At 46.5% G+C, this 27,698-nt stretch overlaps 1 protein-coding gene across 1 annotated transcript; it reads right to left on the bottom strand.

The window, feature by feature from the left end:
* Positions 1–12: 12 nt before the first annotated feature.
* Hdac1 (histone deacetylase 1) lies at positions 13–27,051 on the bottom strand. Its single transcript, XM_052177461.1, has 14 exons — positions 26,958–27,051; positions 19,607–19,719; positions 12,897–13,014; positions 7,684–7,758; positions 6,402–6,540; positions 5,812–5,953; positions 4,839–4,931; positions 2,782–2,890; positions 2,561–2,701; positions 1,880–1,988; positions 1,655–1,785; positions 1,224–1,376; positions 806–854; positions 13–547 (listed from the first exon to the last, which is right to left on the bottom strand). The coding sequence occupies exons 1-14, from the start codon at positions 27,004–27,006 to the stop codon at positions 520–522; spliced, it is 1,449 nt and encodes a 482-aa protein (XP_052033421.1). The 5' UTR covers positions 27,007–27,051; the 3' UTR covers positions 13–519.
* Between the last annotated feature and the right edge of the window lie 647 nt (positions 27,052–27,698).

A 27,698-nucleotide genomic window follows, 5' to 3' on the forward strand; every position in this document is an offset into this window, starting at 1 on the left:
AGCTCAGGAGGGTATAGAAATGGGCTGTTTTATTACAAAGAGTCTCACAAAATGAAAATATCTCAAAAAGGAAGCTAGGCTAACAACCTCCACCTACAGAACTGGGGGAAGACAGGGCGAGTTGTTTTTGTTTGCCCAGGATGGGAGGGAAGGTATAAACAGAACCAATCTAAAAATGGCTGATATTACCCAAGCCTGAAAAGGGGTCCCAGAAGACCCAGTGACCCCTTCTAAAAAGTTTAATAGGGGCATCTTCACAGAGCTCCTAAGCAGGCACTTGGCAGTTTAGGATTTTGTCTTCTGGTTGTTTTCTTTCCACTCAGACTGGGGGCAGGATGAACAAGGTAGCTCTGGGAAAAATCCTCCCAGCACCACTGCCCTGTGCTCTGGTCCCTGGTTCCTATTTAGTCCCTGGGGACATTATATTTAATATATTTTATATAAATACACAGAGGAATAGAAAATATAAAATCTGGGAAAGTGAGGAACTTGGGGAGAAGATGGAGCTGCAGACCTTGCTCAGGCCAACTTGACCTCTTCCTTGACCCTGCGGAGAGAACAGAGCAGCATGAGAAAACCCAGACTGAGGGCTGGAAGCACAGATATGGCTACAGTGACTTCTACAGGACCCTGGCTGCCCAGGTGACTGCTGGGAACTGGGGCTCCTAGTTCTACAGAGACACACAGACTACACCCTCAAAGAGGTCTTTGTGAGCTGGACCAGCTGACCCTGCCCTTCCCTCCCTCAGTGGTAGGACACAAAAGGGGGTGATGCTACAAAGATGGCCACCAGCCCCTTCCTCACCCCTTGGCTTCTGGCTTCTCCTCCTTGGTTTTCTCCTCTTCTGTGACTTCTAGAAAATAAGGGAATAGGTATGCTTGAGGGCCTCATCTGAAAAGACCCAGGTCAGGCAGTGGGGCTCTTCTGAGACCCCTTCTTCAATACTCCAGTTCACTGGTTATAGAAGAGAAAAGCCCATCCCAGGTCCTCTGGTGAGGCTGGCTGAAAACAGGTTAGACCGGTTTCCTAGCCTGTTTCAGCAAGAATCCAGGCACAGGCAGCCCCCTGGGAACCAGGGAACAGGGCTTGGGTGGTGTGAGAGCCCAGGTCAGTCAGCCAGTCTCCCACTCCAGGAGCCACTGACTCAACCCCTTCAGTGTGAGCTCCAAAGGAGCGGCTCGGCTGGGCTGGTCAGCTCCTTCCACATCCAGTCCAAACCCACCTTTTTTCTCTTCAGGATCTTTCTCTTTCTCGTCCTCTGTTTTGACTCTTTTGGCTTTTTTGAAGTTAGAAGAGTTCTTGCGACCACCTTCTCCCTCCTCATCGGAATCCGAGAATTCTTCCTCACAGGCAATGCGTTTGTCAGAGGAGCAGACTGGGAGGCAGTAGATAGAGAAACATTGGTTTGAGAGTGAGGGGCCATTTCAGGATCTACGCCCAGTGCCTCCCTGACACGGACTGAGTGGTAGAGTACCTGCCTGGAGGAGAAGCCTGGGGGTCCCATCCCCAGCGCCCCTCAAGACATCAGAGAAAGCTACCAAGACAGGTCGGGGTAACGGGTCTCAAAACAGCTAGAGCTTGGCGAGATGGGGAGTGAAGGGACAGGCGGAGCTCACTACTGAGCAGGGGACAGGGCCCTGGATCTAGTCTTACTGGAGATGCGTTTGTCTGGGTCTTCCTCGTCCTCATCACCACTCTCTTCTGGGATGGCATCCTCAGGTATGGCCTGCATCTGGACCCCAGGGGCATGGGGCAGCATTCTCAAGTTCTCAAAGAGCCGCTGCCTACAGGGACAGGAGAGAGGGTGGATGGGCTCTAGATGGAGACAAACCAGAATCTGGCCTGTTGAACAAAGAGATAAGTTGGCAACACACTCACTTGATCTTTTCCAGGTATTCATTGGTGTTCTGGTTAGTCATATTGGAGGGGCTGATGTGAAGCTTGAAATCTGGTCCAAAGTATTCAAAGTAGTCATTGTATGGCAGCTCTGGGGAAATGGAGAGAACAGTAAGAACATGCCGCCCACCACAGGGCCCATGGAAAAGCACATAGAGCTTGCTTTCTCTGGGTCTGGTTTCCCATCTATAAAGGAACACAACAAACTGGGACACCTGCAAAGTTCTAATCTGTTCTACTTTGTCTTTCTGAGATAGTCTTTCTGCAGCCAAGCTGGCCTGAACTTCCTTCAAGGCTCTTAAAGGCTGGGAGGACACTTAGGACCTACTGATCTTCTAACCCCACTCCCCAGTATCCACACCAGTGGAGTATGTGTCACTAGGCAGGGAAGGATCCAAGCCCCGGTGCAGAACACTAAGCACTCCTGTGTTCACTAGCCTATGCAGTTTAAATCACAAACATCTAAATAACTGACAAGGTCCTGACTAAAAACAAAGGGGAGAAGACAAGATTAGGGAAAAACTGATGGTTGTGGTTTGCCTGCCACAAGACAGGAGCCTCAGTGAAGAGTGTGAAAGGCCTTATGACCAAATGGAAATGTCGTACACGAAGGCACGTGACATCTAGCTCGCACCCAGCCTAGCCTGGCCCTGGAGCTAATACCATTAGGGATCTCTGTGTCCAAGGCCACGGCTGTTTCGTAAGTCCAGCACCGAGCGACATTACGGATGGTGTAGCCACCTCCTCCCAGCATTAGCATAGGCAAGTTGAAACTCTTCACGAACTCCACACACTTGGCATGCCCTGTGGAAGGAAAAGGGATGTTGGTTTGCAGGGGAACCCAGCAGACCCTGTCCACCCATACGTGTGCTACCTGGTCTCACCTTTGATGGTCAGGTTGAAGCAACCTAACCGATCCCCAGACAGGGAATCTGAGCCACACTGTAAGACCACTGCACTAGGCTGGAACATCTCCATTACTTTCGACATGACCTAAAAAAGATGCACGTTGGTTATGACCGGTCTCAAAGTAAGCATGTGAGGTCCAGAGGTAGAAAGAGGTCCAGCACTTTTTCCTTTTCATTTATTTCCCTGATACTGTGTGGTAGAAAAGAGGTTTCTGATTTGAAAGCGTCTGTAAAGATTATCATAGCTCCAACAACTGGGCTTGCGTGGCCTGTCGGCTCCCTCCTTTTCCTGTTTTAGCTGCCAACTTCCCAAGCTGCTTCCTTTCGGAGCTTCCCAACCTCTAGCTGCATCTGCTCTGCTCCTTTGTCCCATAGATGTAATCTATTTTTGTATATTTTATTTTCAAACCTAAGCATACGGTAAGGGAGCTTCTGTCATCTTTACTACTAAGCACATGTAGGCATTTGTGTGACGACAAAATTTATTAAATGTGTGATTGACAGTCTGCCTGCCACTTCACTCTGTGTGGCAGATATTCCTTTTGTCCAGCGTCATCCCCTCAGTCCTTCCTTCATATAGGCACCTCCTCATTAAAAAATAAAAAAAGAGCCGGGCGGTGGTGGCGCACGCCTGTAATCCCAGCACTTGGGAGGCAGAGGCAGGAGGATTTCTGAGTTCGAGGCCAGCCTGGTCTACAGAGTGAGTTCCAGGACAGCCAGGGCTACACAGAGAAACCCTGTCTCAAAAAACCCAAATCAAAAAAAAAAAAAATCCTGGCATGGTGGCACAATTTAATCACAGCAGTCAGGAGGCGGTGGCAGGAACGTGTGTCTGGGGCCAGCCTGGTCTACAGTGAGTTCCAGGCCAGGCCTGCATTGGTGAGGGCCCTGCACTTCAGGCCACCTTCTCCCTCACCCAGGCACCCTGTAAAAATGCAGGCTCCAGTCAGCCTTCTGAGGCTTCCGGCAGCAAGCCTGCCTGCAGATCATGCCACACTGCCTCTGGACAGGCTAACTATCGGGGGCTTTTCCAGGCCAGCTAGTCTATAAAGACTAGAATAAACCACAAGTTCTTAAAATGTATATAGATATTAATAAAAGGCTACAAGAAACATGAAAAACTCAGAAAACAGAACACAATGAAATAAACAAATAATTTCCTGGGGGCTGACACAGCAATGTGGGACAGAGGACACTGAGGGCTGCTCTCACTGTCCCGCCAGCCTGCTCCCATCTTTCTTTGATGTAATCTCTGCTTTGCCAAATAACTGCTTAAATGGTCACAAACAACTAAGTAAAAACCACATCCGTGCTGTGCTGTGCTGTGCTGTGCTATGCTGTGTAAGTTTCTGATTCTATCCTGCAGGGAAGTTCCTTAGCAGGAAGGTATACAACTCAAAATAGCTTCAGGAAGTCCCCAAAACTGAACAGATTCACTAGGACTTCTCCCTGACAGAGCAGTAAAAGCTGCAAAAAGTTTCAGACTAGACCAGCTGCCTAGAAAAGGGTCAGATCAACTCAGGCTCCCGGAAATGAGTCTCCAACCTGTTGAGCTCCCGAAGGCTGGCACAAAGGGCAGTGTGCTTTTGTGAACTGCTTCACAGGCTGGGGAGGGCTTTGGTGATACTGCTGTCTTTGAGACGAAATTCCTACAGGTAACCTCTTACCAATACTCCTGTATGTAATCCAAATAAAACTCAATGGTTCACCAAGTTGGAATTTGGTGGTATCTGTATTTTGGTCAGTTGTGGGTTCCCTACGTGTGGTGAAGAGACGTGTGTTACATCACCCCTGGAAAAAGTTTTGTACACAACAACTGATCACAGACTGTTGGGTACATACTGTTCACCTCCCACAAAGATTGTGCCTTACATGTTACAGTACTGAGCAAAAGGCTAGACTCAGACGGCAGCAACAAGTTATGCAGATTGTTTCTTCCAGGTAGCCGCTGCGAGGAACAACCTCTCGGCTACTGTAAGTGCTTCCCCTTGATCAAACCCACCGCAGCCCAAGGGCCAAGGTCAGACACTTACTGGCTTGAAGATGGCTTCGTAGGACTCATCATCAATGCCGTCTCGCAGTGGGTAGTTAACCGCGTAGTACTTGCCTTTGCCAGCCCCAATGTCCTAATCAAAAGGGACATTCAGATTGAAAGACAAAAAAGGGGATTCAAAGATGGGGTTGGAAGGCTAAGGAGAGACAGTGGTGCTATGAGACAAGCTGAGCCATGAGATCTGCAAGGTCAGAGGGAGCCCGGCTCACAACCACAATACTTCCAAGTTACACTGGGCAGAAACTGAATACGCTACCCTGAAAGATTTCTGCTTCTAGTTAAGAGCAAGCCAGGAGGTGGGTTACAGAAGTAAAACCCACCTCCCGCAACCCTGCCCATAGTTTTACTACACCTCTACCTCTAGTCTGTCCTTTCTAGAAAGCTGTGGAGGGCAAGTCACAGAAGAAAACTTTTTCCAATTAACTTCAAATAGCAAAAGTGACTTACTTGAATGTTTGATGTATCAAACAACTTAATTAGTAGCATTTCCCACCTAAGGGCGACTGGCAGGGCAAACTGATCTCACTGTATTCATGCTAACTGAGGCAGATGGAGCAGCCTTAGGAGAGGAACAAGTCTGCTAAATATTCTGTATAAGATTCAGGCTTTCATGGAGTGTTTTGGGGTGAGTCCACTGCTTTCAGTCATAGTGCTAAAGGGGAAGGTTACCTAAGAATAAAGCCTTTGAGATGACTGCCAGGAGCCCTATTCCTCACTCCAAATACAAGCTTACAGACAGAGTGAAACAACCCAGCTGTGGTCAGAAAACCCCGAATTCTTTTGACCCCTTACGCCCTAACATTCCTCTCCCAGAATAAAGAATGAAATTGTGTAGGTGCCCCAAGACAATAGTGTGGTACTCTGAATGGCAGAAGAGACAAGAAGTAATTTTAGTGACACAGGATGAGTTAGAGCTGAAGGTGAGTTGGTTGGTCCCTAAAGGGAGTTCTCACCCGTAGGTCCCCAGTTCCTGGGAAGTACTCTCCGTATTTATGAAACGACACAGTCATGACCCGGTCTGTAGTATAGAAGGCCTCTTCCACGCCATCGCCATGGTGGATATCAATGTCAATATACAGCACCCTCTGGTGATACCTAGGATCAGAAGGTGTTAAGGGCCCTGGGGGCTCTTTGGGGATGGGACGCGCCAAGGGCGCCAGGTCCCAGCTTACCAGGCTAGCTGCCTCCCTCAGGTATCTCTAAGCACCAGAGACGTGGAAACTGGCTGAAGGAAGGTGGAAGAGTGGCTGGGGTGTCTCCAGAGGCCTGACCAAGCCGACCTTGTCCGATCTTCCTACTCTACAGCCAGGGTCAACTCCAGTCACACAAGGACACTCTGGAGGCAGGACTGAGCAGCTCCTGCCCCAGATCTTGCCGTGGGCTCAGATCAAACCAAGACCCCGTCAAGGAGAGGATGGCCAGAAACACTCACGGAACACATCCTAGCCAGCACGCCATAAGAAACGCAAACTAGGAAGCAAGCCCAGGGGAGAGGGGAGTGGGACCCGGCCTGAGACACACGGCCTGAACCCGGCAGGCATACTTTAGCAGTTCCAGGATGGCCAAGACGATGTCATTGACGTAACAGAAGCCAGATGCTTCAGACTTCTTTGCATGGTGCAGGCCCCCAGCCCAGTTCACAGCGATGTCAGTCTGTTGCTTATTGAGTTTCACAGCACTTGCTGAGCAAGGAGAGAGCACAAGCCTGTCACTAAACCGTTCCCTTTGCCCCCGCCAACCCAATGAGAGGCACTTTATTTTACAGTGTTTTAAGGGTTTTTGGTATTGTTGAGGCAAGGTTTTGTTGTATATATTATCATGAACAAGAAAAATTGACTGTATGCTAGGTGTGGTAGCATACACCCTTAATCCCAACTAAGGAGGAAGAGGCAGGCAGATCTCTTGAGCTTGAAGCCAGCCTGATTTACAAGCCAGGGCTACATAGTGACCTTATCATAAAACAAAACAACAAAAAACCCCACTAAAACAGAAATGTTGCTGCACACCTGTATATTGTGTTCACTGTTAAATGAGTATTTTGTCTGCAAGGATGTATATGCATGTCTGCATGGAATGCCTAGTACTCACAGAAGTAGGAAGAGGGCAGTGGATCCCCTGGAACTAGAGTTAGAGTTGTTGGCTGCCGTGTGGGGGCTGGGAAGCAAACTCCTGAGCAGCAGCACTAAGTGTTCACAGTAGGTGCATAATAAGCAGTAAGTGCTCCTGCCCTGCATTTTTTTTCTGGTGTTTGATTTAATCTCACATTCTATTCCTCCAGGTCTTGAGAAACAACAGGCTATACTACATGTAAAATACAAATGTGCAGGAGGCTATACCATCTAAATTTGTCCATACTATAATATTCATACAACAAAACTGCTTATTAACACATTTCCCAGAACATGTCTCTGTCCTTAAGCCATGCGTGGCTGCACTTGCTAGGGTTTAAGGCACTGCTAAGGTAACTCAGAGCTTACAGTGAGATGATCTGTGAGGAAGATTTATGACTTCAAAAGTTAGTGACCTTACTGTTTCCTAAGACACAGATGTTGATCCTGCATTTTTAAAAACCCTCGAAGTTCACAAACTGCATTTATATACAGTGTCTTAACAACCCTCCCTTAAGGCCTCCAGTAGGAGGATTCCTGTATATATGGGTGGGAGAGGAGAAGTAAGAACTGTCAGTACTGTGTGAAAGATCTAAAGTCAAAACCCACAGGCTCACTCTTAGTGGTCACAGGTCAGCATGACCAGAGCCTCCTCTAAAAGGCAGATAGATGTCCCAGCAACTGTCCAACATAGCCCAAGAAGCGTAGTCTCCTTACCGACAGAGCCACCTGTGGACAACTGACAGAACTCAAACAAGCCATCAAATACCGGACAGTCCTCACCAACGTTGACTTGAAAGAAATAAGCAAAAGGTTAGTTTCCACAATTTCCTTCAGTTTTTTATTTAGATATTTACAACCAAATGAAAAGAAAAATGAAACAATTTAGATTCAGAAAGCTTGGGTTCTAGCCCAGGTTAACTTCTTGGAGATTTATGCCATTAATGATAATAAGCAATAGTAAAATTCATTTCAAACAGTCAGTAAAAAAATTAAGAGACCCTCCCCAGGAATTCTGAGGACATGGCTTCACTGAAGCAGGTCTTGAACTCCTGGCTTAACCTTTCCTTAAGCCTTGGCCTTCTGAGCAGCTAGGACTATTGCACGAAGCATTAAAAATCTTATAATCTTCTGAGGTGGACTTCGTCCTGATCTTATAAATGAAGAAATAGACTCAGAAAGATGAAGTGAGCAGAGACCGATAGAATTATTTGCTGAGTACTGAGAGAGTTCATATGCTGCTGAGTGCTTTAAATACCTGATCCATTTATCCTCACACAGTCTTCTGAGGTAGTTTGGTCCAGTCCTATAAATGGGGAAACGGGCTCAGAGAAATGAACTAACTGCTAATACCAGAGGCAAATTCAAGCCTAATGATTTGCTGCTGCCTGTCCTGGGAGTCCTGAGATAGTGCATCCTGGTGCTTTATGCACAAAGACTCCCATTTAGTTCTCACAGCTCCACGAACTGGACAAGACAGGGCCACTGTGCACTGCAGTGGGGACACGCACAGAAGGCCAGTGACTTGCTGATGGCTGGATGAGCAGGAAGTACCCGGATCCGAATAGGACCTGGGTGTCTTGGCTACCTCGGTCTAGTGCTTTGACTATACCCAAGTGACAACTAGAATTATTTCAAGCCCATGAAGTAAAAGTACAATGCAGGGTGTGAAGTAGAAACCTAGGCAAACACTAATGCAAATGAAACCAAATAGACAGGAAGCAGCCCCGAGGGGAGTCTGAGGAACCCCAGGCTCTCACAAAAAAGAAAACCTACTGCTGAGGACAGGGAGAGGGGCCATCCTTACTCTCTGGCCCTGGTCTTTTATCAATAAGGACTCACAAAGCAGAGCAAGGAGAAAGAGCCTTGGGAAGAAGAGGCTGAGAAGGGGCCACTCTGGATTTTGGTAACGTATTAGGACACGTTTATAATATTTGTAATAACCTTCAGCATTCTCAACTGAGTCAACAGGTAAAAATGCTTGGCTCTATAAACCTGGTGACCAGAGTTCAATCTCTGTAGCTCACAGAAAGGTGGAAGGAGTCAACCCCTCTGCCCTCTACTCATGCAGTGTAACATACACCTCCACACTGAATACACACATAAAAATTAATTTTTTTAAAGTTACCAATCTAGTGCTACTGTAACTTGAGGAGTTTCCCAAATCCGGTGCTTACTTAGGGAGTAGGCAGTGGGTGGCTTGTTCTCATTTTCTAGGTAAACACTGGGAAGAGGCTATGTCAATAAGAACTTTGGTCCCTGGGGTCAGGCTATATATTCAGGAGCAAATAATTCCCCCTCTGACTGTTTCCTTCAGGTCCTGGTACTTGAGTTTCCAAAGGCTGATTTATACTCCCTTGTGGGGATGAGAAAAGGATTAACCTTCAGGACCCAATTTGACATATAGTTCACACATCAGCTCATACTTGTGATCTTAGCACCTGGAAGGAGGTGCTAAGGATTAATGAGGATTTCATCTTAACTACAAAGTAAGTTCAAGACTAGCCTTGGTTCCATGAGACTTTCTTTTAAAAAGCAGCACCTCTGGAGACTGAGCAAGTGTGTGCAGGGCATGGCTATAATAGCATCACTTCGGAGGATCTCTGTAGGATCTCTGTAAGTCACAGTAGCCTGCTCACAGAGGAAGTATCGAACAGGTCTGAATAGTACTAGACCCTGTCTCAAGCAATATCTACAAAAGGTAGCACTTTAGAAACCTGTAGAGGTCTACACACTAACCTTGGGATACAAGTTACACCTCAGCAACAGATTCACTGAATGTGGGAGAGGAGAGGAAGAGACAGCCTAGTACAGAAATAAGAATCTGTGCCCAGTCTTCAACTGTATTAATCACATCTTCTCAGACTGTGAGGAAACATAGGCTTTCACTATTTTTATACGTAAAACCTCACTGCTTTTGTTTTGACTTTGTGAAATGGGATCTCACTGTGTAGCCCCAAGCCTGAACTCCTTTCCAGTGAAGTCACCTCTAGAGCCTGTTACGTGAAGGGGGTTATAGCAGACTGTTTAGTGGAACACAAACAGTTCTGCTAATGCTCAGTACAAATGCAATCTGTTTTGAGACAGGGCCTTACTCTACATCCCAATGTGCTCTTAAGACTCATCTTGCAGCCTCTGCCTCCCAAGTGGTGCGATGAGAAGGCCAGGCTATGAAACAGAGACAAAGATGACTGAACTCCAATCAGGAGTCTAGAGTTCTCCACCCTTCCATCCTGCCACATGACTCTTGGACCAGTCAAGTTTACAGACCAGACGACAATGTGACCTGACAGCTCCACCAATCGGCATGTTCTCACCAGAAACTCCAGGGTCTGATTATCTGATCTATAAATTACATTTATTTAGCTTCCTATTTTGATTAAAAAAAAACATTAGCAGAACATTTGGTCAAGGTTGTCAAAGTCTCAAAGCAAGTTTTTATGTGTACCAAGCACACACAAACTCAGTTGGTCTAACTCAGGCATAACTGCCTGGGTTAGATACTATTAAAAATTAATAAGGAGCCAGGCAGTGGTGTCGCACGCCTGTAATCCCAGCACTCTGGGAAGCAGGGGCAGGCGGATTTCTGAGTTGGAGGCCAGCCTGGTCTACAGAGTGAGTTCCAGGACAGCCAGGGCTATACAGAGAAACCCTGTCTTGACAAAACCAAACCCCAAAATCAAAAAAAAAAAAATTAATAAGGAGCCCATAGGTTTGCTTACTGCCATGGTAGACATTTCAGAGCGCACTTCATGGAGTGACATCTCAAAGCTCTGCTACTTTGATTCTTACAACACTATGAATCAAGTCCGTAAGAATTCATTAAGTTGAGACCCCTTATCCTGTCCACCTTTTTTAAGATTAATTTTGATTGTACGTTTATGGTTTGTCTCCGTCTGTGTATATGCACCACATATGTTCAGAGTCCATAGAGGGCACAGGAGGATATCAGATCACCTGGAACAGATGGCTACCAGCTACCATGAAGGTGCCAGGAATCAAACCTGCGTCCTTTGCAAATCAGCCAGGTCTCTAACCTCTGAACCACCTCTTTAGCCCCCTATGCCCACCTTTATTTTCTTTACTGTTTTTTATTTTATTTTACTTTAAAAGATTTGTTTATGTGAGTACACTGTCCCTGTCTTCAGACACACCAGAAGAGGGATCCCATTACATATGGTTATGAGCCACTATGTGGTTGCTGGGAACTGAACTCAAGACCTATGGAAGAGCAGTCAGTGTTCTAACCACTGACACATCTCTTTAGTCCCCTATGTCCGCCTTTATTTTTAACAGGAAAGTCACAGATCTAATATTTTTTTAATTAAGTTATTCACTTTACATCCTATTCACTGTGCCTCAGTTCTCTTTAAAAAGATTTACTTATTTTATATATGTGAGTACATTGTTGCACTGGATTCCATTACAGATGGTTGTGAGCCACCAAGTAGTTGCTGGAAATTGAACTCAGGATCTCTGGAAGAACAGTCTGGAGCTATCTCCCCAACCCCACTAGATCTAATATTTTAACACACAACTTTATAATGACGCTAGTTTCTGAGAAACCAGAGTACTGACTGGCTTAGAACCTGCTCATTTGGGAAGACTCATTTTGTTTGCCTTGACAGATTTATGACTAACAGAGATACCACGTAATACCAATACGGTAGATACTATGAATGCATTAGCCTCAGATATAAGACACATACTACTGTCTTCCTTATAGAGACTCAAATACTTGAATCACAGCACATGGTTGAGCAGGAGAGATCCACCAGGTAAAACCACTTGCAGTAAAGTCTGACTTGAGTTCAATCCCTGGAATCCACAATAGGAAAGAACCTAGTCCCCAAAGTTGTCCTCTGACCTTGATACATAAGCCATCATCACACATACCCCCAAACACACACACACACACACACACACACACACACACACACACACACACACACACACACACACGAAAGGGAGTGGTGAGCAGCTCAGTAGCACAGCACTTACCAGCAAGCTTGAGACTCCAGTTCAGCAGAACCAACACCCTCCCCTCCCCTACAACTTAGCAGACTAGGTGGCAGCTGTGCATGCAAACCAAGACACAAAATCCAAAATCTAAGGACCATCAAGAAATAAGTGCTTTTAAAAACCCTGAAAGCTCATCTTCTTCCTGTGACAGACACCACGCTTACTTTTCTATGAGAGCCTGTTTTGTTAACAACTTAGCTAGATTCCCCATTGCCAGCATTGCATGGAAACCCCTAAGAGCATCTGCAGGAAACCAATGACTGATCTCCATGAAGTTAGCAAGATCTTGTCATTTCAGAGAGCAGACACTTCAAACACAAAAGAAAGAATTCAGCTGTGACAATGAAGTCCCAGATTTGACCAATGCTTTCCCACAACTAAAACAATCATAGTTCTACAAATGAGGTATGGTTTCTGAGATGGGATGTACCCTGGTGTCAGGGCCCAGCAGGCAGGGGTGGGACCATCTCATCTCAAAGATTACATCATCTAGTCCATCTTTTGCATCCACTAAATACTAAATGCAAAGTTGGAGCAATTATAACTGGACAGAAATCAGAAACCACACAGCTCATCCCATTTTACAGAACAAAAATCTTGGGGGAAGTGTCTTGTGCAGTCAATTAGGAGCAGGACCAGTCTCTCCTGCCTGCTTCAAAGCCTAGGGCCTTGCTCATTATAGTTACAGCATGCCTGAAACAGCACGGGAGCCCTAACTAGACAAGTCCAGCTCTATTATTTATGATCAGGAGACAGGAAAGCCAGATGAGATGAGAAAAATGCATTGGCGCCTTTGGGGGGCAAGACACATCAGTTGTGAACTAAATAGGGACCAAAGGCTGATACTCCCAAGGAAAAAGAAACCCAATAGGGAGCTTTAGAGTGGGGTGGGAGCAGAACATACTTACATCTCTGCATCTGCTTGCTGTATTCAGACATATTATCTGGGCGAATAGAACGCAAGAATTTAATGTAGTCATCACTGTGGTACTTGGTCATCTCCTCAGCATTGGCTTTGTGAGGACGCTAGAGGGGTAGGGAGAAAGAGCAAGTTAGCCTTGACCAGTGTCACTTCTAGATGAGTCACTTGGACTCTGCTCCTGGGTGCTAGGATAAAAGATGTAAGCCAAAACACCAAGCTAGCGATTTGTTTTGAGAAGAACAGTGGTAGTTTAAGACTTTCCCTGTAGCCTTGGCCCTCCAGACACTTGCGCTGTTGACGAGGCTGGCCATGAATTCAGGGATCCTGCTGTCTCTCCTTTATCTCCCTTAGTGGTGGGATTAAGGGTGCTTCCTGCCATGCCTAGTCTGGGAAGTCTTTTATAAACCACTGCACCAAGAACTCTGATCAAGTCTTTCCCACTAAAACTTTCTTGACATGTTAGAAGTTTCCTGATGAACCCAACATATGTCCTCACAACATTATTTACTGTACTTTATGTGTGTGAGTATTTTTCTTGCATTTATGTGCACCATGTATGAACAGAGCCCATGGAGCCAGAGCAGCATTGGATTCACTAGAACTGGAATCCCAGACAGTTGTGACAGCACCTGCCATGCGGATGCTGGGACTCAAACACAGGTCCTCTGGAAGAGGAGCCAGGGCTCTGAACAGCTGTGCCATTATGTAATTCAAGTTGACCTGAAATCCATATACCTACCTCAGCCTGTGTACTGGCTGGTTTTGTGTGTCAACTTGACACAAGCTGGAGTTATCACAGAGAAAGGAGCTTTAGTTGGGGAAGTGCCTCCATGAGATCCAGCTGTGGGGCATTTTCTCATTAGTGATCAGGTGGGGAGAGCCCCTTGTGGGTGGTACCACCTTTGGGCTGGTGCTCTTGGGTTCTATAAGAGAGCAGGCTGAGCAAGCCAGGGCAAGCAAGCCAGTAAGAAACATCTCTCCATGGCCTCTGCATCAGCTCCTGCTTCCTGACCTGCTTGAGTTCCAGTCCTGACTTCCTTTGGTGATGAACTGCAACGTGGAAGTGTAAGCTCAATAAACCCTTTCCTCCCCAACTTGCTTCTTGGTCATGATGTTTGTGCAGGAATAGAAAGCCTGACCAAGACAGCCTGATTGCTCATCTTATCTTCCTTCCTTCTTCTCAACAGAGTATGGTGGTGTACACCTCTATCTATCGACTGCTGCACGCAGGAGGCAGACGAAGACTAGAGATCAGACCTGAACTACAGTTCAAGTCCAGCCTACAGTATAAAACTGCCTTTTTTTCTTTTTAAAATTTATTTATTTATTTATTTTGTTTTTTGTTTTTACTTTTTAGAATCAAGGTTTCTCTGTGTAGCCCTGGCCTTCCTGGAACTCACTCTGGCCTCAAACTCAGAAATCCACCTGCCTCTGCCTCCCAAGTGCTGGGATTACAGGCGTGCCCCACCCCCATTTTCCCTCCCACAGCCCCTCATCCCATTCTTCCTGCCCCTTGCCTCTGCGAGGGTGCTCCCCCCTAACTCCCAACCAGGCATCCCCCTTCTTCCCTGTGGCCTCAAGTCTCTTGAGGATTAGGTGCATCTTCTCCCACTGAGGCCTGACCAGGCAGCCCTCTGCTATATGTGCTTTATTTAAAAAAAAAAAAAAAAAAAAAAAAAGGCCCTCAGGAGACAGAGACAGGTAGATTACAGAGTTGAGGTCTGTGGAAGAGTTCCAGGCCAGCTGGGAATATAGAGAAGCCCTATCTGGGTGGGAAAACAAACTCTCTTCTCCCTATCCCTTATAAAAGGATCACCTTGAAAGATGTGTGTCAGGGGTGTTGGGGGAACCAGGAAAAGGGAAATCATTTGAAATGTAAATAAAGATGTAAATGTAAATAAAGAAAATTAGAAAGAAAAATGTAAATAAGGATTAGATTATTATATCAAATAAAAAAAAGGAAAGAAACATGCATGTCTGTCCTGTCTATAGTCTACACAACAAACTTTTATTGGGTGTTTATTCTGTTCTGTCCTTCATGTGCACAATAGTTAGAGCTCACAGTAGTGTTGCCTTCACTTGCAGTAGAATTTTGCAATTACAGCAGAAAAGGTTACACTGGTGGTACACTCAACTGGAAACAATTATCTGAGTCTAAGCACTATTTTGGACCTCATTTAATCTTTTATATATATAAATTTTATTTATTGTATGAGTGCTCTGCTGCATATACATCCGCAGGACAGAAGAGGGCACCAGATGCCTTATAGATGGCTGTGACTCACTATATAGTTGCTGGGAACTGAACTCAGAAAGAGCAACCAGTGCTCTTAACCACTGAGCCATCTCACCAGTCCCTCATTTAATCCTTAATTTGAGGAAAAATAAAACATCCAGAGTCCAAGCAGAGTAAGTCATATCTGGAATCACAGGGCTCAGGAGACTGGGACAACTGAGGCTAGTCAGAGACACGTAACAAGTTCCAGGCCAATGGAAGCTACGGAGTAAAATCATTCTCAAAAGCAAAGATGTGCCTTTAATCCCAGCACTTGGGAGGCAGACACAGGATCTCTGTGAGTTCTAGGACAGCCAGGGCTACACAGAGAAACGGTGTCTCAAAAAACCAAAAATTTCCACAGGTTTTTGTTGTTTTCCATTTTTAAGCTTATTTTGCCACGTGTGTACATGTGTGTAAATGCCACAGTGCAGGGCGGGGAACACATGCAGGACTTGGCTGTCTCTTTCCACTATGCGGCTCTGGCTACTGGACTGAGGTCCTAGGCTCCAAGCGTCTGCACCCTAAGAGCCTAGACTGTAATAGACCCAGTAAGCGCTCACCTCTCAGCAAGATCAACAAGCTCTGTGTGGATCTGGCTTCTAGACACTACATAAACCCTACCCCATCTTGGTCCGTGTTCTGAGTTGAAGACTTTTTTAAAGACAGGGTCTCAATATGTAGCTCTAGCTGTCTTGGAGCTCATTTTGTAGACCAGGCTGGTCATGAACTCATAGAATCTGCCATTCACCACCATGCCAGCTCGATCCAGGAATCCTAGAAGCACTTTTAAATCAGTTGAACTTCACAATTTCGTGTTTTGTGACCAGCAACACTCAAGTTCAACTTCACTTTCAGAATTTCTCTTCTACCATTTCTGTTAATGAAACCAATATCCAGTCAGGGAGAATGATCTGTGTCACTTAAACTCTGGATGCAAGCCTATATACATAGAGGCTCCTTTACAAGTGGTGGCATAATCAAGGATCATGTTGAAGGCTAGTCTGGGTTACACAGTGAATCAGGGTAGCCTGGACTAATTAGCAAGACCTAATTTCGTTTTTGTTTGTTTGTTTGTTTTCTTTTTTGGGGGTGGTTTTTCGAGACAGGGTTTTTCTGTAGAGCCCTGGCTGTCCTGGAACTCACTCTGTAGAACAGGCTGGCCTCGAACTCAGAAATCTGCCTGCCTCTGCCCCCCAAGTGATGGGACTAAAGGCGTGCGCCACCACTGCCCGGCCATGACCTAACTTCAAGAAAGAAAGAGAAGGCCAGAAGGCCTGGCTACACAGAGAAAACCTGTCTTGAAAACCAACCAACCAACCAACCAACCAACCAACAAACAAACAAATAAATAAGGAAGGAAGAGAAGAAAGGGGGCCAATGGAGAGGCAGCTCAGAGGTTAGACAGCTCGGGAGGTTAGAGCACTGGCTGCTCTTCCAGAGGACAGGATTTGCTTCTCAGCACCTATATAAGGACAGCTCAAAACTGTAACTTCAGTTCTGATGCCCTCTTTTGACCTGCATGGACACAGTGCACATATATACATGCAGGCAAAACGAAACCACCCATACAAATAAAATATAATATAAAGAGCCAGGTAGTGGCACTCACCTTGGAAACATACCAATTTGTTTGGGCATTGATAAACCCTGCCCAAAGGATCAAATGACAAAGTCCATTAAGGCTGTAGGATGGCTGGAATTCTGCTAAGAAGCTTCTAGAAAGGGTTTTCCCTCTTCAATATAGGAGGAAAGGACTGGGAGGTTAGCTGATGTCCGAGTACTTTCCTAACATGCACAAAGCCCTGGCACATGGCCCCTGTGCAGTGGCTCATGCCTGTCACCCAGCACTTGGGGGACTGGGGATGGGGGAGGAGACAATGAACAGTTCAAAGCCACCTCATTCTGTTATTATCCCTCCTTGCTTTCTTAGGCACTGCTAGCGGCTATACAAAGGCATCTGGGAAAGAAGACTCATAGACGTGTAATCTCTGAATCACTGAGGATATTGCTGTTGCTAGTTTACGCAAACTGTGAAGACAGTCACTAATAGCAAACTTTGTGCCATTGAGTGACCAGAGGTCCTGAGCCCATCGTTCTCATTCTGCCGGGATGACCCCAAAGGAAACTGGCCTTGCTATTTCTGTTATTCCTTTGATTTTTAAATTGCATTGTATTTTATTTTTTAAATATTTATTCACAAATGTAAATAAATTATATCGAATAAAAAAATTAAAAAAAATATTTATTCACAAGGCAGTGGTGGCACACACCTCAAAAAACCAATAAATAAATAGATTGATTGATTGATTGACTCATTTCATTTATTAGTACACAGTTGCTGTCTTCAGACATCAGAAGGGGGCATCAGATCCCCTGCTGTCTTTTTTGTTTTGTTTTGTTTGGTTTGGGTTTTTTTGGTTTTTTGGATTTGGTTTTTTGGAGACAGGGTTTCTCTGTATAGCCCTGGCTGTCCTGGAACTCACTTTGTAGACCAGGCTGGCCTTGAACTCAGAAATCTGCCTGCCTCTGCCTCCCAGAGTGCTGGGATTACAGGCGTGCACTACCACAGCCTGGCTGATACCCTGCCGTCTTTATTGTGAGCCACCATATGGTTGCTGGGAATTGAACTCGGGACCTCTGGAAGAGCAGTCAGTACTCTTAATCACTGAGCCATCTCTCCAGCCCTGTATTTTATTTTTAAGATAGTTTTAAGGTGTCTCTACTAGTCTTGGCTAGCCTAAGACTTGCTATGTAGACCAGATTGACCTTGAATTCACAGAGATCCAACTACCTCTGCCTCTCAACTACTAGGAGTAAAGGCATGTGCCACTACGCCCAGCTGACAAGCATCTGCCACTGCAGAGTGGGCAGAAGGCAGTGTACATGAGGTCCTGGGCTTAATCTGCAGCCCCGTAAGAACGGGCCATAGTAGGACAGACCTTGGGAAGATGGAAGCAGGAGGTCTGAAGCTCAAGGTCATCCTCCACCACAAAATGAGTGAGAAGCCAACCCAGGACAATATAGGTGAGGCCAGATGGGGTTACACATTCAACAAAACCCTGCCTCAACAAGACCAAAAGAAAAAAAATAGTTCTCAATTTGTACCTCGCTGCCTGCAGAAAAGGCAAACTGAGAATCAAGCCAAATTTAGTCTACAGATGTATTGGTATTTTTTACATATATGCTAAAAAATAAAAACTGATCTGGGAATTATTGCCAAAAATTAAAACAAAGACAAAACTTTGAATCAACACTTTAAACTTAGGAGGTATTATATAATCGAAAATTCCAGTTTTTCTTTTAAAATTGGAAGCTCAGACAAAATTAGTTAGAGCTGTATGTGGGAACAAGACCTGAGTTCACACGAGGCTGACGTAGCTTGGTTGGAAGTACAGCTCTGGAGGACACAGGCCTGTGCTCACGCCCTCCAGCACCGCATAAAATATTCCAGTATGCAGTAACCTTGTAATTCAGCACTTCCAAGGGGGAGCCAGGAGGATCAGAAGTTCAAAGGTCATCTTCAGCTATGTAGTTAGATGAAGACAAGCCTGAGATCCATGAGCCCTAATTCAAACACAGTCTACACTCTTTCTTTGTTTTTTTATTTTTCAAGACAGAGTCTGTCTGGGTACCCCAGGTTGGCCCCAACTCATGGATGTGACTGCCTCTGCCTCCTAAGGGCTGGGACTAAAAGCACGCTCACCACTACCAAGCATGTTTGCTGCTTGTTGCTTGGGGCAAGGGTTTTATTCTAGCCCATGTTTTGCTTGGACTCATTTTAAGACTGTAGCCCAGGCCAGCCTTGAGTTCCCAGCAATCCACGGCCCCAGTGCCCACGCTGGGCTTCCATGTTCAGCTTACTGTGCGCGGACTGATGGAGACTTAATTTTCCGAAGGCCATGTTATCCTCGCTTCTGTTTGTGCCTGTGTTCCACTCCGTCCCTTTGTGAAGGCCACACTAACTTCTATGTGACACCAGTCCCTTGTGAATGCGGGACTAAGTCCTAGTCCTTTTCAGTCTTTGGAGACAGGGTCTCCTGTACCTGGGCTGGCTTTGAATTGACTCTACTGCTGATGGTGGCCTTGAACCTCCAATCCTACCTCTACCACCAAAGTGCTAGAACCACAGCACAGCCTGGCATCCTCAGCCTTGGCTCTCTAGTCGGTCGTAAGCCTCCCACAGCTCCTCCTTTCTTTACACCTCATCTCTCTATTAATGTTCTGTAACTGCTACACAGACATACTATGGTAAACTTGGTTAGCTTACAAGCATGTTTTGACATTAAAGTGCTTAAAAATTGCATCTCCCTCTACTTGCCAAATAATAGCCCTGACTGAATGAGCAGCTGAGAAAGGGAGATAAGGAACGCACGCAGGGAAGGAAGCAGGGCTGAGGAGAGAGGCAGGCAGGGACTCACATAGATCTCCATTTTTCGGTAGAGACCGTAGTTGAGCAGCAAATTATGAGTCATGCGGATTCGGTGAGGCTTCATTGGGTGCCCTTGTCCATAATAGTAGTTTCCAACGTCCCCTGAAAAAGAGAAGACAGCTTACTTTATTAATTTGGTTTTTTTGAGACAAGGTTTCTCTGTGTAGCTCTGGCTGTCCTGGAACTCACTCTGTAGACCAAGATGGCCTCGAACTCAGAAATCCGCCTGCCTCTGCCTCCCAGAGTGCTGGGATTACAGGCGTGCGCCACTACTGCCTGGCCATGCTGTCTTCAAACTCAGAGATCTGATAGCTGCCAAGTCCTGGGACTAAAGGCACCGGAGAACAATACCCCTGAGCTTTCCAGTTTGTTTTGGTTTTTTTTTAAAGATTTTATTTTGGGGGCTGGAGAGATGACTCAGCGGTTAAGAGCACTGACTGCTCTTCCAAAGGTCCTGAGTTCAAATCCCAGCAACCACATGGTGGCTCACAACCATCCGTAATGAGATCTGCTGCCCTCTTCTGATGTGTCTGAAGACAGCTACAGTGTACTTATATATAATAAATAAAGAAATCTTTTTTTAAAAAAAAGGATTTTATTTTCAATATAAATAAATGTATGGACATGTACATGCCAGTACAGGTGTCTCCTGTGAACTGCCTAACGTGGGAGCTGGGAATTGAGCCCTGGTCCTCTTGAAGAACACCCAGTGCTCTTAACTGCTGAGCCACCTCTCCAGCTCTTAGAGAAGCAGCTTTTGTAACACAGTTAAGCACTCTCCTGGGAGAACTCAGCAAACTCCCAGAACTCTAACGCTCATTTCTAGGTCCCATGATCCTTTCCTACCTTGAATAAAAGGCGCGCCTGGGGTTCCTACATAAGCCAGCGTTGAAGGGTGAGTCTAGAATATATACATGGGATAAAATCCACTGGGGAGGAACAGGCAGAACGGTGACTCAACTCACTGCATCTCTATGGATCCCTTTCCCACAACAAAAACCACTCACCACTACCTAGAACTATAACCCACAGCCTACAGATAAAACCAAACTTTCTTACCACTTGTTTCATCTATAGAAATTGCTTCTAACCAGTTCCTGGCCTTCGATTCCAACTATCTGCCACATTATGATCAGTTATTTTTCTATGCACAGCTCATAGCATCCCCTGCTTGCTTTAAAAAACAAAATGTTATATCTCTTCTTCCTATGGGCTATGATGTCAATAGGCTGGAAGTAACATTTGTTCAATCTACCTTGTGCTGACTAGATTTAGGTCAATTTGACACAAACTATAGTCATCTGAGAGGAGGAAACCTCAACTGAGAAAATGGCTATGGGATAGACTGTGGAAATATTTTCTTAATTATTAGTAATTAATGACGGAGGGCCCAGCCCATTATGGGTGGGGTCACCCCCAGCTGGTAGGGTGGTAGGGTTCTAAAAGGCAGGCTGAGGAACAAGCCTGTGAACAGCACCCCTCCACGGCCTCTGCATCAGCTCCTGCCTCCAGGTTTTTGCCGTCTGAATTCCTGTCCTTCAGTGACTGACCGCAACATGGAAGTACAAGCCCAATAAACCCTTTCCTCCCCAACATGCTTTCTGGTTATTATGTTCTGTAGCAGCAACAGAAACCCTAACTTAGACACTGCCTTTCCTGCTTCATCTACAGCTGTCCACCAATCATCACCCGGACTGTCTGTGTTCATAAGTAAACTCGTTGGAACAGCCTAGCATTAGTTCACACAGCACCCGAGTAGGTAAGTAATCACTGCAGAGACCAACCTACTACATGGCAAAATGACGCCTAAAATAAACCAGGTATGGTAATCTACACCTGTAATCCTTGTACCTGTGAGGCTGAGGTAGGAGGCTAGAAGGCTAGCCTGAGATACATGGTGAGCTAGTGTCCGGGAGTTTAAGAGCAGCTGGATCTACATAGAAAATTCCAGGTGAGACAGAGCTACAGAGTGAGACCCTGTATCAAAAACCAAACCCTGAACAAAGTATCTCCTGCCTGGCCCTTCATGCCACAGAAAATATCTGCCAGTCTGCACTATAGACACACCAGATTAACAGCATCTCACACATGGTATTCACCTTGATCCAACATATCCTCAGTTTAAACGGTTCCTCAAACCTAGGCTAGTTTCCTCGTTGATGTTTAAAATGTACTGTTACTCGTGCATGTGTGTGACTGAGCCGTGCAGTACCATAGAGCTCAGGGACGACTTCAGGAGTCGGTTGTTTCACACACCAGGCTGTCTTGGCAAGCGCTTTAACCTGTTCTTTAAAATATACTTTGTGCAGGGCAGTGGTGGCACACACCTTTAATCCCAGCACTTGGGAGGCAGAGGCAGGCAGATTTCTTAGTTCGAGGCCAGCCTGGTCTACAGAGTGAATTAGGACAGCCAGGGCTACACAAAGAAACCCTGTCTTGAAAAACCAAAAATAAATAAATAAATAAATAAATAAAAAATAAAATAAAATATACTTTGAGACAGAGCCTCACCAGGCTGGTTAAAACTCATTCTCCTGTCTCAGCTCCCTGACTGCTGGGATGATAGGCCCATGCTACCACGGCCAGAGTACTCTTTTTTCCTTATGAACTGTATGCTACAAGGACCAGCTCAGGCTCCAAATACTGCACAGATCCAAGTGACTGAACTAAAACAACTCTATATGCAGCACCTCAGTCCTCTTATATTTACACTCATAAGACTTGAAGGCAGAAAATAAATAAATAAATAAATAAATCTGAGAAGGAAAAAAAAAAGACTTGAAGGCAAAAACTATATACTATTTACACCATGAGCTCAAAAAGCACCAATGGATTACACTTAACTCAGAGAAAAATCAACTGATCTGAAAGCCAGACTGACCAAATCTAGGACAGAGAAAGGCACCTTAGGTTCCTGGGTACCTACTTCAAGTCTGCATGCAATCTAGAGAGCTCTGTGAAAGCGGAATGGTGGCTTGTAGATTATCACAGCACACAGGCAGGTAAGAGGGGAGGGAAGTCCAAGGTCAGCGTGGACTATGGAGACCCTGCCTCTGCACGTACATGACTGAAGATGTGGCTCTATTTGATAGGAAGTCATTTTATTGTTTTGAGAGAGTCACCGTGGATCAGGCTGGGCTTGAGCGTACAGTCATCTTTCTGACTCAGTCTCCCAAGTATGGAACTATGGGCTCCAGTCACCACTCCCAGCCTCAAGGATTCTAATTAAACTACTGTACAAAAAAAACATAATTCTTTTGCTGGGCATAGTGGCACACACCTTTAATCCAGACACTTGGAAAGCAGAGGCAGGCAGTTCTCTGTAATTTGGAGGCCAGCTTAGTGAATCCAGGCCAGCCAAAACTACAAACAAAATTCCTTCCATTCAGACAATTTAACTGTTTTTTTTTCAGTACTGGGTACCAACTAAGAGAATCAAGCACTCTAAATATTCTCTCTCATTACTGCTCTCAATAGGAACTGTGGTTTTAGTTTTCTAAAAAGCCAGACAATGGTGGCACATAACTTTGATCCCAGTGCTTGAGAGGCAGATAGGCAGATCTCTGTGGGTTCGAGACCAGCCTAGTCTACAGAACAAATTCCAGGACTACACAGAGAAATCCTGTCTTAGAGCAAAGAAAGAAGGAAAGGAGGGAGAGAGGAAGAGAGCGAGAGGAAGGGGGAGGGAGAAAGGAAGAAAGGAAAGGGGAGGGAGGGAGAAGAGGGTAGGGAAAAGAAGCATAACCAAGCCAGGCGTGGTGGCCACGCCTGTAATCCCAGCACTTGGGAGGCAGAGGCAGGCGGAGTTCGAGGCCAGCCTGGTCTACAGAGTGAGTTCCAGGACAGCCAGGGCTACACAGAGAAATGCTGACTCCAAAATACAAAAAGCAAAAACGAAGAGTAAAGTGGCTTGCCTACTACAGCAACCCTGACCTGACCAGCAGAGCCAAATAAGTCCCAACTGGGAAAGAGAACTTTTCCACGACTTAAGTCTTTCTACTGGCTCCCTCCTTCACAACTGCTAAAGTTCCTACTCTCTAAAGTCTTACATCATGTCCCATGAAAGGAATATCTTGTATTCACGGTACTGCGTAGGTCAGGCAGAAACTCCAAGATCTTCCTTTCCTGCCTCTGCCTCTCAAGATTACAGGAAAGTGCTTCCCTGATGGCCCAAGAACATTCTTACTTCACCTTGAGGCTTCACAGCATTTTGTCCCGACTTCTGCCTTCAAACTTGCCCAAACTTGAATATTTCTTTGTCACAAACCCAAAAGACAACCAGGGGACCTATAGACCTGTACGGACGCTGGCTTCTCGATCACCTGTGCCCTCCATCATCTCCATCACTACAACCTCTTTATTCATTGTTCAAGACAGGGTTTCTCTGTGTAGCCTTGGCTGTTCTGGAACTCACTCTGTAGACCAAACTTGCTTCAAATTCAGATACCCAACCCCCAACCCATCCTACAAAGTGCTGGGACTAAGGTGCGCCACCACCTACCCAGCTTGTTTTGTAAAGACCCTTTCAAGGCCACAAAACAAGACCATATCTCTCAGATGGATGTAGTGGTACACACCTTTATTAGTGCAGGCGCTCTAGAGGCAGAGGCAGGTGGATCTGTTAGTTCCAGCTAGAATGAATACAGAGACCCTTTCTCAAAAATAAATTGCAAGCTAAAGCATCCTTTTCTCTCTGCTTACTCTGTATCGACCCTAATCTAGCATCTGCCCCAATCCTACCAGCACTTCTCCAATGGTGCATGCCTTTATCCTAGCAGGGAAACAAGAGGTAGACAGATCTCCTTGAGTTCAGGACTAGCCCGGTCTGTAGAACCAGTTCTAGGAGCCAGAGAAATCCTGTATTATTGGGGGAAAAAAAAAAAGATTTTCCCACTCTTTTGTGTTTGTAGTTTTGCCTGCATGTATGTGTATGCACCACATCCATGTTTAGCACATGAAGCCTGAAGAGGTCATTGGATTCCTCCCAACTCAACTGGAGTTACAAATGGTTGTGAGGCCAGGGTAGGCCCTGGGAATTGAGAGCAGCACCTCAGTAGGAAGTGCTGTAAACTGCTGACTGTCTGTGGTGTGCATGTACCCATGAGTACAGGGAGCTGTGGGAGTCAGAAGAGAGTGCTGGGTGCCTGCAGCTGGAGCTCCAGGCATCTGTGAGCCACCCAGTGTGGATGCTAATAACTAATTCCATCCTCTGCAAGAGCAGTATACACTAGCGACGCCTTTCTCCTCCGCCAGAAGGTGGTGGCACACGCCTTTAACCCCAGCACTTGAGGCAGAGGCAGGCAAATTTCTGTGTTCAAGGTCAACCTGGTCTATGGAGTGAGTTCCAGGACAGTCAGGGCTACACAGAGAAACCCTGTCTTAAAAAAACAAAAGAAAAAAAGAAGTAGGAGCTGGAGAGATGGCTCAGCAGTTAAGAGCACTGACTGCTCTTCCCAAGGTCCAGAATTCAATTCCCAGCAACCACATGGTGGCTCACAACCATCTGTAACCAGATCTGACGCCTTCTTCTGGTGTGTCTGAAGACAGCCACAGCATACTTACATATAACAATAAATAAATATTATAAAAAAAAAAGAAAAAAGAAAAAACAACTAAACAGAAGATGAGGCTGCTGGGCACAGTGGTACACCCCTTTAATACCAGCACTGAGGAGGCAGATGCAGGGGGATTTCTCTGAGTTCCGAAGCCAGCCTAGTCTATGAGGCGACTTCCACGATAGCCAGGGCTGTTATAGACAAACCCTGCCCTGGAAACAAAACAAAATAGAAACAAGAAGAAGCCAGGCTGGGTGGCTAAGACGATCACCCCACAGCACTGGGCAAGGCTAGAAGAGGAACGTGGCTAGCAGAGTGGAAAAGCAACCAAGGCCACTGAACCCTCTTAGCCCACTTCTTTAGAATTAAAACAGGCCAGGGCTGCGGCACAGGCCTTTAATCCTAGCACTCGGGAGGCAGAGTAGGATGAGTCTCTTTAAATGAATCCCTTCAAGCCTGCTGTACAAAGTGAGTTCCAGGCTAGCTGGGGTTACACAAGAGACCATTTCCAAAAATAAAATAAAAATAGTAATTTCAACATAGATCTTCACCCCCTACAATTGGAGTTATCACACCCTTTTCTATTTTTTTTTTTTTTTTTTTGGATTTTTGAGACAGAGTTTCTCTGTGTAGCTCTGGCTGTCCTGGAATTCACTCTGTAGACCAGGCTGGCCTTGAACTCAGAAATTAGCCTGCCTCTGCCTCCCAAGTGCTGGGATTAAAGGTGTGTGCCACCACAGCCCGGCCATCACACCCTTTTCTAAACTAACTAAAATTACTATCCAAATTATTTTACACGGACAATTACCAAAAATATCTGTCTTCTAAATTTCAGACGTAAATAGCCAACCACCTAAACAACTCGACAGCTATTCCTAAAACACAAATGCTAGACCAAGTGGTGTAAACCTGGCGTCAGCACTCGAAGATGTGGAAAAGTGTGATGGAAAAGCAGAGTGAGCTACACCGTGAGACCCTATCTCAGAGACAGGCGCTGTCCCCTCAGCCTGCTGTTGGCTGACTGGCTCGCAACTCCACTTCTTGGGTCCTCAGCACTGACACACACCCGCTCCTCCGCGCAGGTTGGGCTGAGGCTCCTGCTGGGTTCTCCAACACTCCACTTTCCCTGGTCCCAGCACTAGCACCGAAGGGTACCTGTGACACTGTCTAGCTCCCCCTTCAGACGGGAACTCAACACAGGAAATGTGCCTCGACGAGCCCCCTAGCCCCAACAGAAACACTGCCCGGGACAGAGTAAGGTGCTCCACGACGCTTCCAGGGAAAGTCGGTTTAACAAGTTTCACCTTTCTCCTTGCATCCCCGGGGAGCCCCAAGTCCCAACCAGCAACTGCAGGCCCTACTCATAGACTTTGGGGGGGAGGTGGGGGAGGGGATATGGATGGCCAGTCCTGCAGAACTCACCAAAAAAAAAAAAAAAAAGTCAAGGGGACAGTGAAAGACCTCTGTATTCTCAGCAGGAAAAAATATCCTGGCAAACCGTCTCCATCATATTCCGATCCACGCCGCCAGGCTTAGCCTTCCCTCCAGGAGTCCCACTCCAACTTCACGTCGGATTCCCTGAGAATCTCCGCCACCGAGATTACCGCAGGCTACCCCTTCCGCGACCCCCGCCTCATCTCGGCCTCAGCCTCGACTTCCTCTCTTACAACCTCCTCCTTCAGCCTCGACTTTCGCTCAGCCTCCCGCTTCAGCTTCGACCTCCTCCCGGCCTCCTCCCCCGGCCTTTCCCCAACGCCCTGCCCCCGCCGCCAAGCCGCCGCTCACCGTCGTAGTAGTAACAGACTTTCCTCTTGGTGCCCTGAGTCTGCGCCATCTTGCTCGCCGCCCGGCCCTCCCGTCAGTCTGTCCGCCCGCCCGCCCGCCCGCGGCTCTTCACTGCGTCCGACCCGGGGGAGGGGCCAGCCTCGAAGCCCCGCCCACCCTCCGGACTCGCCTATAGCCACACAGCCCGGGCCTCGCTCTGACCAATCAGCATGCGCGGGGCCGGGCCCGGAACTCGGCGGGGAGCAAGGGCAGCTTAGAGAAGCCACCGCGGGCCCCCTGGGTCTGTACCAAAGTCCGGCGCGGAGGGGTCGTGAAGTCCTGGGGCCGTACCATCGAGTCCCGCGGGAGGGAGTTGGCTCCACAAACTCTGCAGCCCGCTTCACAGTTGGGAGCGTGTGCAAAGATCGGAGGCCAACTTTCTCGTTTTACCGAGAATACGCCGAGGCTTCCCGGGGAAAGATGCTTGCACAAGGTCACGTAGCTAAAACACTAGGTTTGGTCTGGATTAGAACCCGGGAGAGAGAAATGAATGACAAGGAACAGAAAGAAAATATCCAGAGACCTACAGTAGTGGGGCAAGACCTTTCCGTGTTCGCAAGTTCTGATGGACTTTTCTTTAATGTCAGAGCTCCTTTTCAGTTGGGCGTGGTTGCCATGTCCTTGATCCCTGCACTCCGGAGGCAGAGTCAGGAAGATCTCTGTAAACTGAGGCCAGCTTGCTCTCCATAGTGAAAATTTGTC

This window comes from Apodemus sylvaticus, chromosome 3 (genome assembly GCF_947179515.1).
Source record: "Apodemus sylvaticus chromosome 3, mApoSyl1.1, whole genome shotgun sequence".
Lineage (NCBI taxonomy): Eukaryota > Metazoa > Chordata > Mammalia > Rodentia > Muridae > Apodemus > Apodemus sylvaticus.

Coding starts and splice junctions, on each gene's coding strand:
- Hdac1 (XM_052177461.1), bottom strand. CDS start 27,006: ATGGCGCAGACTCAGGGCACCAAGAGGAAAGTCTGTTACTACTACGAC. Junction 5,954..6,401: donor GCCATCCTGGAACTGCTAAA/GTATGCCTGCCG, acceptor TTCTGATCCTAG/GTATCACCAGAGGGTGCTGT. Junction 548..805: donor GAGAAGCCAGAAGCCAAGGG/GTGAGGAAGGGG, acceptor TTCTCTCCGCAG/GGTCAAGGAAGAGGTCAAGT.